At 44.2% G+C, this 15,223-nt stretch overlaps 1 protein-coding gene across 4 annotated transcripts in view; it reads left to right on the top strand.

The window, feature by feature from the left end:
* The window catches only part of LOC133458724 (NLR family CARD domain-containing protein 3-like), a 73,621-nt gene that overhangs the window by 16,664 nt on the left and 41,734 nt on the right, over positions 1-15,223 (top strand). For all 4 annotated transcript variants that reach the window (XM_061738926.1, XM_061738925.1, XM_061738927.1 and 1 more), the window contains exon 4: positions 6,507-6,785. In XM_061738926.1, the coding sequence (XP_061594910.1) occupies positions 6,507-6,785 (279 nt within the window). The remainder of the gene's footprint in view (positions 1-6,506; positions 6,786-15,223) is intronic.

Raw genomic sequence — 15,223 nt, 5'->3', positions numbered from 1 at the left:
AGGGCACAACATCCAATATATCTCAGGGCACAACATCCAATCAGAGGGTCCTTGCAGTTCCCAGATCCAGACTCAGAGGCGACCGGGTCTCTTTGGGAGATGGTCCCATTTCCTGGAACAATTTACCTTTTTGTGAATTAGAACAACTCAAACTGTTATTGCACTGAAATTGCCAATCCCTGCTTGCTTGCTGATTGGGTAACGTACTGTGTCACGCATCGCGTCACTTCCTGGTGTTGCGGTCTATTGCCGTTGCACGGTGTTTGCAGGCTCTGATCTCTCCCGACTTTTTTTGTCTAAACTTAGATTGTTTTCTGGTAAAATAGTACTATATCTGGTAAATTTCTGTCTTTATTTCAACACTCGCACATTTTTCTCTTCCGCAACTTTCATTGTCACCAATCACCGATACATTCTCTGTCCGTCAGCCTCTGTTAGCCTCTTAGCATGGCCTCCTCTTCTCCCACCGTTTCTCCTCTTTGCTGCTCAGTGTGTGAAATGTTTAGCTATTCCTCTGCCTCCTTTAGCGAAGACGGTAAGTGTTTAAAGTGTAGTTTATTTGCAGGGCTGGAGGCGAGGCTCAGTCATATAGAGGTGCGGTTCTGCCAACTAGACCATAGTCCGATAGAATCGTCAGCTAGCCAGGCTAAGTTAGCGGTGGACCGGCCTGTAGCAGCTGCTGCTAGCCGCTCCCCTGCAGCTCCCGAGTAGCCGGCCAGTCAGGGCCGGTGGGTGACGGTTCGGAGGAAGCGTAGTCCTAAAGGGCGCATGGAACACCACCACCCGCTTCATGGGTCTAACCGATTTTCCCCACTCAGCGACACACCCGTTGAGAAGCCGACCCTGGTGATTGGAGACTCCATAGTCCGGCATGTGAGGCCGACTCCAGTGACCATAGTTAGGTGTATCCCGGGAGCCAGAGCGGGCGACATTGAAGCAAATTTGAAGCTACTGGCAAAGAGTAATCGTAAATTGAGTAAAGTTATCATAAATGTCAGAGCTAATGACTCCCGTCTTCGCCAGTCGGAAGTAACCAAAATGAATATTGTCTCGGTGTGTAACTACGCCAAAACCATGTCGGACTCCATAGGTTTCTCTGGCCCCCTCTCCAATCTGACCAGCGATGACATGTTTAGTCGCATGCTCTCGCTCCGCCACTGGTTGTATCGGTGGTGTTCAGAAAACGACGTGGCGTTCATTGATAATTGGGAAACGTTCTGGGGAAAGCCCGGTCTGATTAGAAGAGACGGCATTCATCCCACCCGGGCTGGTGCTGCTCTTGTCTTTAGTAATTTGGCCTGTTTTATTAGACCCTCTCCCTGACATCGCAGGGTCCAGGCCAGGATGCAGAGCTGCAGTTTAACACACTTCTCTACCGCTTCTCGAGGAACAACGCCTGCCAACAAAACTGTAGGATTACATGATGTAACTGGTAACTCTGGCCAGGTGCCTAGCAAAATAGAAGTGGTTGCAGTTCCCCGCCCTCCAAAAGTTCCCCAGGTGCGGCGTTATAGAGGCGTTAACCAAAATAATCTTGTAAAATTTAAAACCAATGCACATTTGGTACCAATAACAGACCGAAAAATTAGATGCGGACTACTAAATATACGATCGTTAAGCTCCAAGTCTCTGTTAGTAAACGATATAATTACAGAGAGCAGGAGTGATGTTTTCTGCTTAACAGAAACATGGTTACAGGAGGAAGAGTATGTTAGTTTGAATGAATCGACTCCTTTAATCGGCTACTTTAATCATCACATTCCTAGAAACACGGGTCGAGGTGGAGGAGTCGCAGCAATTTATAACTCCGGTCTCCAAACAAAAATTGAACCTAAGTGCAATTATAATACATTTGAAAGCCTCACGCTTAGTCTGAAATTTCCGAGCTGGAAATCAGAGAGGCCAGTTGTGTTAGTGGTAGTGTATCGGCCCCCTGCTGGTGCTTATCTAGAGTTTTTATCTGAATTTTCAGATTTCCTTTCTGGATTATTGATCAGTACAGATAAATTCATCATAGTGAGTGACTTTAATATTCATATGGATGTTGAAAGCGATAATCTTAAATAAGCCTTCGATTCTCTTCTAGAATCAATGGGTATCTCACAAAAATTGGACGGGCCGACGCATTGTTTTGATCATACTCTCGATCTCGTTCTCACCTACGGTGTTGAAACTCATGATTTGTTGGTGTCACCTGTAAACTCCCTTTTATCCTTAATAACGTTTGAATTTCATATTGTCGATGTTGAAGTGCAAAATGGGAGGTATTACTTTAGCAGATGTTTGTCTGATGAAGCTATTGCTAAATTTAGGGAGGCCATTGCTCATCTTAAGACAGTGGAAAATAGTGAAGTAGTAAAGGCCAGTGACCTGCAGTTGCTCCTTTGAAAAGGAGGGTTTCTAGCCACAGGAGCTTAACTCCCTGGTATAATTCAGATATCCGCATGTTGAAACAAAACGTGCGTAAAATGGAAAGGAAGTGGTACTCTTGTAGGTCTGTAGACTCTTATCATGAATGGAAAGATATTCTAATAGTATATAAAAAAGCCATTCGCAAAGCAAGAACAGCTTATTATTCATCGTTGATAGAGGATAACGAAAGTAACCCACGTTTTCTGTTCAGCACTGTAGCCAGGCTGACAAAGAGTCACAACTCTGTTGAGCCGTGCATTCCTGCAGCTCTCAGTAGTGAGGACTTTATGGGCTTCTTTAACAGTAAAATCACGAGAATTAGAGAAGAAATCAACCAGCCGGTTGTGGGCGTTTCTTCAGCTTTAGCGACTTCCCTAGGCTCTGACTTGACTCTAGACTGTTTTGATCCTATAGACCTCCCTGAGCTGACTTCACTCGTTAATAGAGCTAAGTCAACCACATGTATGTTAGACCCCATCCCGACTCGACTATTCAAAAATGTTTTTTCTTATTGGTGCGACAATACTGGACCAAATGTTAGGCTCAAGGGAAGGAGGGCGGACCCAAAAGCAGGACAACACGAGCAAGGTTCAGGTGTAATAAAGTTTATTTAACAAAAGGCGCTCCACAGGAGGGAAGGAATGCAAACACAAAATCACAGACCGAAAAAACGCAGCTGGAAAGTCCAACTAAAAGCGCAGACCGGAGGGAAGCTCACGGCTGGAAAAAGTAATCCCAAGGACCCAGGAAGGGAAGGCCCACGAACAGGAGACCATGGAAGACCAGGAAAACAGGCAGCATACAGGGCTCTGAGCTGGAGAGAATAATCCGACACCACAGCTTGTGGGAGGCAAGCTTAAGAGCAGACTGGGTGACGAGGCTGAGTGGTGTCAGGTGTGGGGATGAAGATAGGGATCAGCTGTGGTGCTCTGGCCAAGCCTGACCAGACTTTGGCGCCATCTGGTGGAGGAAGGGTGTGCCAAACCGTAACACCAAATAAACCTATCCCTAAGTTTAGGATATGTACCACAGGTTTTCAATATTGCAGTAATTAAACCTTTACTTAAAAAACCTTCTCTTGACCCAGACACCTTAGCTAGTTATAGACCAATTTCCAACCTTCCATTTGTGTCTAAAATTCTGGAAAAGGCAGTTTCAAGCCAGTTATGTGACTATTTGTATAGAAATGATCTGTTTGAAGTCTTTCAGTCAGGGTTCAGAATGCATCATAGCACAGAGACAGCACTGGTTCCAGTCACGAATGACCTCCTTATGGCCTCAGATAAGGGATTAGTGTCCATACTGGTTCTACTGGACCTCAGATAAGGGATTAGTGTCCATACTGGTTCTACTGAACCTCAGATAAGGGATTAGTGTCCATACTGGTTCTACTGGACCTCAGATAACGGATTAGTGTCCATACTGGTTCTACTGGACCTCATACTGGTTCTACTGGACCTCAGATAAGGGATTAGTGTCCATACTGGTTCTACTGGACCTCAGATAACGGATTAGTGTCCATACTGGTTCTACTGGACCTCATACTGGTTCTACTGGACCTCAGATAAGGGATTAGTGTCCATACTGGTTCTACTGGACCTCAGGTAAGGGATTAGTGTCCATACTGGTTCTACTGGACCTCAGATAAGGGATTAGTGTCCATACTGGTTCTACTGGACCTCAGATAAGGGATTAGTATCGATACTGGTTCTACTGGACCTCAGATAAGGGATTAGAATCCATACTGGTTCTGCTGGACCTCAGATAAGGGATTAGTGTCCATTCTGGTTCTACTGGACCTCATACTGGTTCTACTGGACCTTAGGTAAGGGATTAGTGTCCATACTGGTTCTGCTGGACCTCAGATAAGGGATTAGTCTCCATACTGGTTCTACTGGACCTCAGATAAGGGGTTAATGTCCATACTGGTTCTACTGGACCTCATACTGGTTCTACTGGACCTCAGATAAGGGATTAGTGTCCATATTGGTTCTACTGGACCTCAGATAAGGGATTAGTGTCCATACTGGTTCTACTGGACCTCAGATAAGGGATTAGTGTCCATACTGGTTCTACTGGACCTCAGATAAGGGATTAGTCTCCATACTGGTTCTACTGGACCTCAGATAAGGGGTTAATGTCCATACTGGTTCTACTGGACCTCATACTGGTTCTACTGGACCTCAGATAAGGGATTAGTGTCCATATTGGTTCTACTGGACCTCAGATAAGGGATTAGTGTCCATACTGGTTCTACTGGACCTCATACTGGTTCTACTGGACCTCAGATAAGGGATTAGTGTCCATACTGGTTCTACTGGACCTCAGATAAGGGATTAGTGTCCATATTGGTTCTACTGGACCTCAGATAAGGGATTAGTGTCCATACTGGTTCTACTGGACCTCAGATAAGGGATTAGTGTCCATACTGGTTCTACTGGACCTCAGATAAGGGATTAGTGTCCATACTGGTTCTACTGGACCTCAGATAAGGGATTAGTGTCCATACTGGTTCTACTGGACCTCAGATAAGGGATTAGTGTCCATACTGGTTCTACTGGACCTCAGATAAGGGATTAGTGTCCATACTGGTTCTACTGGACCTCAGTGCTGCTTTTGACACTATAGATCATGGCATTTTACTGCACAGGTTAGAGCATGTTGTTGGGATTAAAGGGACAGCTCTACGTTGGTTTAAATCATACCTATCTGACAGGTTCCAGTTTGTTCATGTACATGAGGTTTCTTCAGAACAGTCAAGGGTCTGTTATGGTGTTCCGCAGGGTTCAGTGCTAGGGCCAGTCTTGTTCAGTTTATACATGCAGCCGTTGGGAAGTATAATCCAGAATCACGGCATACACTTTCATTGTTATGCTGATGATACGCAGCTCTACTTGTCTATGAAGCCGGATGAAATAGAACCGTTAGTTAAACTTCAGGCATGTCTTAGGGACATCAAGGACTGGATGTCCAGAAATTTCTTGCTTCTAAATTCAGATAAAACAGAGGTTATCATTCTTGGTCCAGAGCATCTTAGGAAGGGATTAGATGGTGTTGCGATGGCTTCCAGTGCAACTGTGAGAAACCTTGGTGTTATTTTCGATCAGGATTTGTCGTTTAAACCATATGTCAATCAGGTTTGTAAAATAGCCTTTTTCCATCTCCGTAATATTGCAAAGATTAGGAAAATCCTCTCGCAGAGGGATGCAGAAAAACTAGTTCATGCGTTTGTATCTTCTAGACTAGATTACTGTAATGTGTTGTTAGCAGGATGTCCAAGTAATTTGCTGAATAGGCTCCAGCTGATCCAGAATGCAGCAGCACGAGTACTGACAGGAATCAGCAGGAGAGACCACGTCTCTCCAGTGTTAGCGTCGCTCCATTGGTTACCCGTAAAATTCAGAATTCAATTTAAAATTTTATTACTTGCATATAAAGCCCAAAACGGCTTAGCTCCCCTCCTGCCTGCGCACCCCCACCCCCCCTCCTCTGGGGATCCCGCTGCTGCTTCCACATGCCTGCTGTGCGCTGCTGACGTCCCCCACCCCCCAGTCTGGCCCTCCCTTATGAGCCTGGTCCTGGTCCAGGTCCAGGTTTCTTCCTCCTAAAGGGGAGTTTTTCTTGCCACTGTTTGGCTTAAGGTTTTTCTCCGACTAGGGGAGTTTTTACCTGCCATTGTTTATGTAATAATTGCTTGAGGGTTTATGTTCATGTTCTGGATCTCTGGAAAGCGTCTAGAGACAAAATCTGTTGTATTAGACGCTATACAAAAAAATTGAATTGAATTGAATTTAAATCTCTGCTGAAAACTAATTTCTACTCGCTGGCATTAAATTCAAGTTGAGCTTTAGACTTCTTCTCTTTATATATCATCTTTAACTGATGTAGTTTGAGGTGGATTATTTACAGGATATTGTTTTATTTTAGATGAAAAAGCAGTTTGTAAACCTTGGTTGTTTTTAATTTAAATAAATTTGACCTTAACTTTGAAAGAATGACCAGAAAAGTCTGTTTCCAGCCGAGACTGAAGCCGGTGAAGTAAACAGGGTTTCAGTGACATGAACAACATTAACAACTGCATATTTGTCCTCCAGCTCCAGTCCAGCACGTCAACATAGAACAGGTACAAGATAAAATCACCTGCAGCTCAGAGGGGATCTATCCTGAACCTGGACTCGTCTGGACCACCAGTCCTCCATCCAGCAGGGACCTGCAGAACCTGCAGAACCCACCAACAGTCCAGCAGACTGAACAGCAGCTTTACAGCATCAGCAGCTCTCTGATACTTTCAGACGGAGATACTGACCTGGACTACATCTGCACCGTCAGCACTCCAGCAAACAGCAGCAGGAGATCCATTTTGCTTCAACCAGGTAGAAATTACATTTAAATGTTTATGTGGTGGCTCTCAGTGCCACTGTCAAGTTCCACTCAGTTGACTCCGAAAAGGACACCAGGACAACTCGGATTTCCAATTGATCAACTTTATTTATCCAACTTTTAGGCTTGGTTGGTTTCTTTTCAGTTGATCTCCAAATAGTAATCAGATTGTTAACCTTCGAAAACAAAGAAATAAGTGTTAACAACAACATGTACAGGTATTTACAAGAAAAAAAGTTCAAATAACTCAAACAGGTATTATTTTTAAAGTTAAATCCGTAAACTTTTAAACCCCATTTTTAAACTTTTAAATTGTTTACTGTTCAAAATGAGTCTAAACAAGTAAATCAAAATGTAAAGTCAAAACCGTTTTATCCACTTAAGGGAAATCAAGATGAATTAATCATTTAATTTAATCAATCATTTACTTAAAGCGACACTATGTAACTTTTTCACCTTAATATCATATTTCATCATCATCATTGTGATGGAACATCAACTTCCAACAGGTTTAATGAACCTCTGTCATGGTCTGAGGGGTCTGTATCGCCTTCACTGGCACTATGTAACTTTGAGGAGCATGGTAGGAACCCTTCCACACTGAAAAACTACACATTTTTACGGCTTTGACTGCTTTACGGCATACGTCAATTCCCCCTCCTTCCCCATTCGTAGTCGAGACGAAAATGGGCGGGGCTTGGAGCTCCGCAGAAGCTGGTAACCCGTTGCTGTTGTGGTTATTCTGTAACCATGGTAACCATGGTAACCCGTTACTGTGTTGTAGCTGCAGCAGCTCCACACAACAGACGTGGGGAAAAGATCAATAATGGTTTAACTTTTCACCGGTTTCCTGCTCGGAGGCAGAACCACGGAGGCCGAGTATCTGAGATAACAAAGTAAAAGAGTAAAAGAGTTGTCGGCTCGGTTGGATCGCGGCTGTAACGAGTCCGACCAAACATAACGTTCCTCAGTAAACAAACAAACACGCACACAGACGGGCGTCGGATCAAAACACGGGTTTATTAAACCACAAACAAACACTCACAGACCGGGGTCGGATCATTCAAACAGGTTTTATTCCCCACTACTCCAGCTAAACGCAGTTGTTGGCCAGCTCTCTGCGGTGCGATTAATTTTGTTGAGGAAAAAATATTAACTATTTGATTTGTAGCTGCAGAGGAAAAAAATTACCTCACGAGGAAAAAAAAATATTGCTGACGCCTCGGAGCCTCTTCAAAGCAGTCAAAAAAAAGAAAAGAGAAGTAAGAGGGATACAAAACATGTATTGTATGTTGTACTATTATACTAATTTATTGAAACACATGGCGAGTCAAACATTTACCAAAGCAGCTGCCAAACACTCCTAAACAAGGTAGCCGGAGACGTGGGTTGTGCAGAACTGCGGCAGTAAATCCTTCTACAGAGTGCAGCTCCGACGAGGAGTTCCATTCTTTGATAGGGATTTCATATGGATCCAGACCGTTAATAATCATTATTTTCTCCATATACTGCTCCCTAGCTTCCTTGTTTAAGGTATCCTGGTAAATTCCAGTTCCTTTCCAGCAGTTTAACATCTTTTTTTTTGCATTCCGTCTGTTCACTTGAAACAGTGAAACAGAAAAGCGTCCCGTCTTCTCTCAAAACAAATGCAGCGACGGGACAGGAGTTTTCCGTCAGTACGCGCTGGTGCTCATGGGAAACGTAGTGTTCTTTCTGGTAAAACACTACCACTTTTGTCCAAAAGATGCCGCCAAACTCAGAAAAGCTGAAAGTTACGTTGTGCTGCTTTAATCACTTAATTAATAATAATTATAAGTAAAGGTAAATAAGAGTAAAGGTAAGTAAAAGGGTAAGTATAATTAGCTTAATGAGAAAGGTGAGTATGAAGATAAGTAAGAAAGGTAATTAAGAAATTTAACTTAAAGCAAAAGTTTAACATTTGTATCCTTCAACTTTGCAATTATTTTTATACTTTTAACATTAAGCTTAAATTGTTCAACATAATTATTCAATTGCTGTGGATCCGCTTCAACTCACAAACAAACACTAACAAACAAATCAGGACAGGTAAGTAAACCAATCAAGGTAAGTATTAGCAAATTTAGTATTTCAAAGTATGTATTCTGGTTGTCTAAAAGAACATATATATTTTCCGACCATTGGTGTATTGGAGTCTTTTTAAAAATGGATCTTGTTGATTCTTTCTGGCTGCTTTCCGCTCTGTTCATTTGCTTGGGTGTGAATGAAGTGAGACAGGCCGTTTCCGAATTCGGACACTACCGCACTATATGCTACATACTGCAAAGTATGCACTGAATACTGCCTACTGAATGAACGATTCCATACGCTGCTCCAGCAGACCGTTCACACAGCAGTGTGCTACAGTGTATCACAGAATGCATTTCGCACCAAAACGTCAGCGAAAGATGAGATTTAAAAGCAGACTAGAAGCTGTTTTAATTCCAGCTGTGGCGCTGGTAATATGCCACTTTATTACGTTTTAACATCTTTTCAGGCGTAAAAGTAACCGTTTAGTTTAGTAGCAAGTTTCTCCATGTAGGAGCAGGGATGTATTGTCTCACCATGTAGTGGGTGTCGGTGTGGAGGCGTGTGTGTGTGGGTGCGTCACTGGGAGAGAGTGGGTGACTGATTAAGATCACCTGCACCTGTAGTGGATCAGTTTTGTTTGTAAGAGTGAGGGTGAGGCAGGTGCCTATATTTTCTGTTGACCGCAAACCCAAACGCAAACGCAAAGACAATCTGAATATAAGGCTGACAGTCTAATTTCATGGAATGGAACAATAAAACCCCATTGAACTGGCAGTACTGGCTTATATTTTGCTTTGATCGAAGCGTGTCGGACAGATCCCTGCTTTCACTCTCTAAGTGACTAATTAAAGGTTGATAGTCACCAGCAACATTGTCAACACAAAAAGGCTACAGATCAGAGACCCATCTGATACTTTGTGCATGTAAGACAAGCGACCACTCTGGATGCAAACCGTGAGTAAAATTGAATAAAGCATGGATCGCAGCCCCGCCCATGGTATGTGAAACTCAGTTCATTCATGCTGTGAAGTTGACTCTTGCTTGGACACAGTTGATGCTGGTTACTGCTGCATATTGGATGCACATGGATACTGTGGCTGCTGATTGATGTCATTATCACCATATTGCTCAAAACGGAACTAACCTGTGGAATGAGAGGATCAGCTGTTTTATGCACATTAAAGTAACAAGTTGGATGTTGATGTTTGATGCTTTGCTGCTGTTGCTCAAGTGTGGACTGTGGATTTAGAGACAATATTGGATGGTTCATGTATGGAGGAACATATGTGCCAAGAGCAAGTAATAAGGTGGACGTGGATTGTGGCATATGTTTAATGAACTTTTGTGATACACAGTACTGGATCTCAATATGAGTGGCTCAAAAGCTGGTTCATGTGTGAGTGAATTGAAGGCTGGTTCAAATGCAAATGAAACTGATAATGAAATTGACAAAAGAAAACCCATTCTCACTGAAAAGGCTTTGGCGTATAAAATTGAGAAGCTTCAGAAAGACCGCAAAGCAAGAGTGAATAAAATGAAAAGTGTCATAATTTCTTTAAAGAAGCTCATGGGGAATGATGATAACACTTCACAGGTGCGAACTCAGTTGGACACTTTGATGCAATTGCATGATGACGCAATTTCCCTGCACACGTCATTGATTGACATAATACCTGAAGAGGAGCAGGATAAACAAAATGTCTGGTTTGCAAGCATCAATAAACATAACAAAGGATTTATGGAGGATGTGGAACTGTGGCTATCTGAAACTCAGAGACTGGGTTCAAGACCTGCAAAATATCACAATCTGCAGAAACTGCATGCAAATAAGGAATGTGAAAATCCTCCTAGCTTGTCATTGCATGCGCTACAGCTTCATAGCAACATGTCCCCAGACAAGGGACAGGATGAGTTGGCTGGAAAAACCCACAACATTGAAGAGAATGCCTTGCTTGGAGCAGTACATGATGACATTCAACCAAATGACAGTATCTCCAATGTTGGAAGCAAAAGCTATGGATCAAAAGCTGGGACGTCAAGAACGACAAGGACTTCACGCTCCTCTACTTCCTCTTGCCGTGTTAAAGCAGAAGCTGAAATGGCTGCTCTTCTCACACGACAAAAATTACTCAAGAAAAAACAAGGTCTGGACCAGCAGGAGGAGGAAATAAGAAAAAAGAAAGAGAGCTTTGAGCTTGAAGTGGAAATCGCAGCTTCTCAGGCTAGATTGGAGGTCTTGAGAATCTCAGGAAGCAGTGTGAAAGGCAGCAGATGTAACAAATCGGATGGTATGGAATCTTACATCGCCAGGGGGGCTCGAACTGCTCTTAATGCTGAGGCTGAGGCATTTGTGCCTGGTGGCCAAGTAGTATATGACAGTCAAATCACATCAAGGCATCATCTGACAAACCCAGATGAAAGGAGAATTACTTTTGATGCTACATCGCAACTGGTCCGGCAGAGGCCAACTGAGCTTGGAATGGCACACAATGTGAGGACTGATGTTTCCAGGTCTCAATTTGGAGCCAGTACAAATGCCCAAACACCGGTTAGCGATGATGGCAACACCATGCTCTCCATAATTGCAAGACAGAATGACATTTCTGCTCTCCTGGCACAACAACATAACATCTCTCATTTGCCACAAAGAGAAATCCCAGTGTTTGATGGAGATCCACTTCACTATCATGCCTTTATGAGAGCCTTGGAACACATTGTAGAGAAGAGGACAGGTGATATAAGAGACTGTCTGCACTTCCTGGCACAGTACACCAGGGGGCAACCGCGAGAGCTTGTTCGAAGCTGTCAACAAATGCCGGCAGACAGAGGATATCAAAAGGCCAAGGCTTTGTTGGAAGAACATTTTGGAAGCGAGCAAAAGGTTGCTTCAGCTTATATGGACAAAGCACTGTCATGGCCTGTAGTTAAAGTAGAGGATGCCAAATCTCTACAAGCGTATGGTCTCTTCTTAAGAGGATGTTGCAATGCGATGGACGAAGTACTGTACATGTCTGAGCTTAACATGCCTGCAAACATGCTGACAGTTATAAAAAAGTTGCCCTACAGATTAAGGGACAGATGGAGGACAGTGGCCTGCGACATTCAAGAAACACATCATCGTAGAGCTACTTTTCCTGACATTGTGGCTTTCATTGAGCGTCAGGTCAAAATTTTAGTTGACCCCATATTTGGCAATATACAGGATGCCCCAAAGACAATGACCAGCAAAGATGGAAGCAAAGATAATTATCAACGTCGCACACGAACCCAAGGGAGTAGTTTTGCAACTACAGTCGCTGCAGTTGATGAACGAAAGGCCCATGTGAGGAAGGAAGGAGCCTCACTGGACAAGATCTGCCTGTACTGCAAAGGTGAACATGCACTGGAGTTGTGCCCTTTACTGGGAAAGAGGGCACATAATGACAAGATTGCTTTCCTGAAAGAGCACGGAGTCTGCTTTGGATGCTTATGCATAGGGCACACGAGTAAGGATTGCAGGAGGCGACTGTCATGTAAAGTATGTGGAGCTAAACATCCTAGCATGCTTCATATTCACCCAAAAAACAAAGAGCAAGATAAAGGTCAAGCAGTTGCAGCGGATACAAACACAGCAGTGGAGAGCTCTCTATTGGAAGTGCAAAGTAGTGGTCTCACTGGGGCCGGCAATCATGACTGCAAACTCTCCATCGTGCCAGTCAAGGTCAAGTCTAAAAAAGGTCATGAAATTGTGGAGACTTATGCCTTTTTGGACCAAGGGAGCTCAGGCTCGTTCTGCACAACAAGTCTGATGAATAAGCTGAATGTTCCAGGAAGAGGAACTAAGATTCTCCTGCGCACTATGGGCCAGGAAAAGATAGTTGGGACCTGCATTGTATCGGATCTGGAAGTAGCTGGTCTGGAAAATGGTTTCTATTGTGACTTACCAGATTTCTACTGGACCTCAGTGCTGCTTTTGACACTATAGATCATGGCATTTTACTGCACAGGTTAGAGCATGTTGTTGGGATTAAAGGGACAGCTCTATGTTGGTTTAAATCATATCTATCTGACAGGTTCCAGTTTGTTCATGTACATGAGGTTTCTTCAGAACAGTCAAGGGTCTGTTATGGTGTTCCGCAGGGTTCAGTGCTAGGGCCAATCTTGTTCAGTTTATACATGCAGCCATTGGGAAGTATAATCCAGAATCACGGCATACACTTTCATTGTTATGCTGATGATACGCAGCTCTACTTGTCTATGAAGCCGGATGAAACAGAACCGTTAGTTAAACTTCAGGCATGTCTTAGGGACATCAAGGACTGGATGTCCAGAAATTTCCTGCTTCTAAATTCAGATAAAACAGAGGTTATCATTCTTGGTCCAGAGCATCTTAGGAAGGGATTAGATGGTGTTGCGATGGCTTCCAGTGCAACTGTGAGAAACCTTGGCGTTATTTTCGATCAGGATTTGTCATTTAAACCATATGTCAATCAGGTTTGTAAAATAGCCTTTTTCCATCTCCGTAATATTGCAAAGATTAGGAAAATCCTCTCGCAGAGTGATGCAGAAAAACTAGTTCATGCGTTTGTATCTTCTAGACTGGATTACTGTAATGTGTTGTTAGCAGGATGTCCAAGTAATTTGCTGAATAGGCTCCAGCTGATCCAAAATGCAGCAGCACGAGTACTGACAGGAATTAGCAGGAGAGACCACGTCTCTCCAGTGTTAGCGTCGCTCCATTGGTTACCCGTAAAATTCAGAATCCAATTTAAAATTTTATTACTTGCGTATAAAGCCCAAAACGGCTTAGCTCCACATTATTTACAAGACCTGATAGTGCCTTATGTTCCTGTCAGAGCTCTCCGTTCTCAGAGTGCAGGTTTACTCGTAGTTCCTAGAGTATCTAAATGTAGATTTGGAGGGCGGGCGTTCTGCTATCAGGCACCACTACTATGGAACCAACTTCCAATCTGGGTTAAGGAGGCTGACACCACCTCCACCTTTAAAACTAAACTTAAAACATTTCTGTTTAGTAAAGCCTATAGTTAGTGTTTAGTAAACCTCTAGCTGGTGTTGGTAAATCTCTAGGTAGTGTAAACTTTAGTGTGTCAGAGTCGCTCCTGTGGTTTCTTGTGCTGGCCCCCCCTTCTCCTCCCTTTTCTCTCTTTTGTCCATGTTGCAGCATCCTTTGCCGGACACCGGAACCTGCAGGTGGTCGTGGGTGGCTTGTAGCTTGCATTACGGAGCACAAGTCTTTCCCTGACCCTGCACCCCAAACTGGGACTTGCTGATTGGGCCGGAGCTTCGGGAGCTGCATGCTGGCCTGCGGTCCCCACCCCTGGTCATCCCGTTGCTGGCCCCCCCTTCTCCTCCCTTTTCTCTCTTTTGTCCTGCAGGTGGTCGTGAGTGGCTTGTAGCTTGCATTACGGAGCACAAGTCTTTCCCTGACCCTGCACCCCAACCTGGGACTTGCTGATTGGGCCGGAGCTTCGGGAGCTGCGTGCTGGCCTGCGGTCCCCACCCCTGGTCATCTCGTTGCCGGCCCCCCCTTCTCCTCCCTTTTCTCTCTTTTGTCCTGCAGGTGGTCGTGGGTGGCTTGTAGCTTGCATTACGGAGCACAAGTCTTTCCCCGACCCTGCACCCCAACCTGGGACTTGCTGATTGGGCCGGAGCTTCTGGAGCTGCGTGCCGGCCTGCGGTCCCCACCCCTGGTCATCCCGTTGCTGCTTCCACCTGCCTGCTGTGCTGTTGCCGTCCCTGACCCACCAGTCTGGCCCTCGGCAGGAGGGTCCCCCCTTATGAGCCTGGTCCTGCTCAAGGTTTCTTCCCTCCTAAAGGGGAGTTTTTCCTTGCCACTGTTTGGCTTAAGGTTTTTCTCCCACTAGGGGAGTTTTTACCTGCCATTGTTTATGTAATAACTGCTCGGGGGTCATGTTCTGGGTATGGGTCTCTGTAAAGCGTCTAGAGACAACTCTGTTGTATTAGACGCTATATAAATAAAATTGAATTGAATTGAATGTCTTTACACAGAAGAAAATGCCTGTGTGCAAGAGCAACATACCACGGGAGCAGGATCTGGTTAGATGGCCATATCTGCGAGGGGTACATCTACCTGAAATTGATGCAGAGGTGGAGCTTTTGATTGGGTTGAATGCACCAAGAGCTCTGGAACCAATAAAGGTGATTGCAAGTGAAGATGGAGGGCCATATGCTGTGCAGACCATGTTGGGATGGACTGTTAATGGGTCAATATCTGGGGAAACAGACTTGGAGCAAGCCATCATCACTGCTAATCGTATCTCTGTGGTAAAATTGGATGAACTGTGGAAACAGCAATTTCAAATAGACTTCCCTGAATGCAGCCAGGAAGAACAGCTAGGTCCATCAAGACAAGATCATCAGT

This window comes from Cololabis saira, chromosome 13, assembly GCF_033807715.1.
Source record: "Cololabis saira isolate AMF1-May2022 chromosome 13, fColSai1.1, whole genome shotgun sequence".
Taxonomy (NCBI): Eukaryota; Metazoa; Chordata; class Actinopteri; order Beloniformes; family Belonidae; genus Cololabis; species Cololabis saira.
Note: the sequence above shows the minus strand (reverse complement) of the source record. Positions and strands in the feature narration are given on the sequence as shown.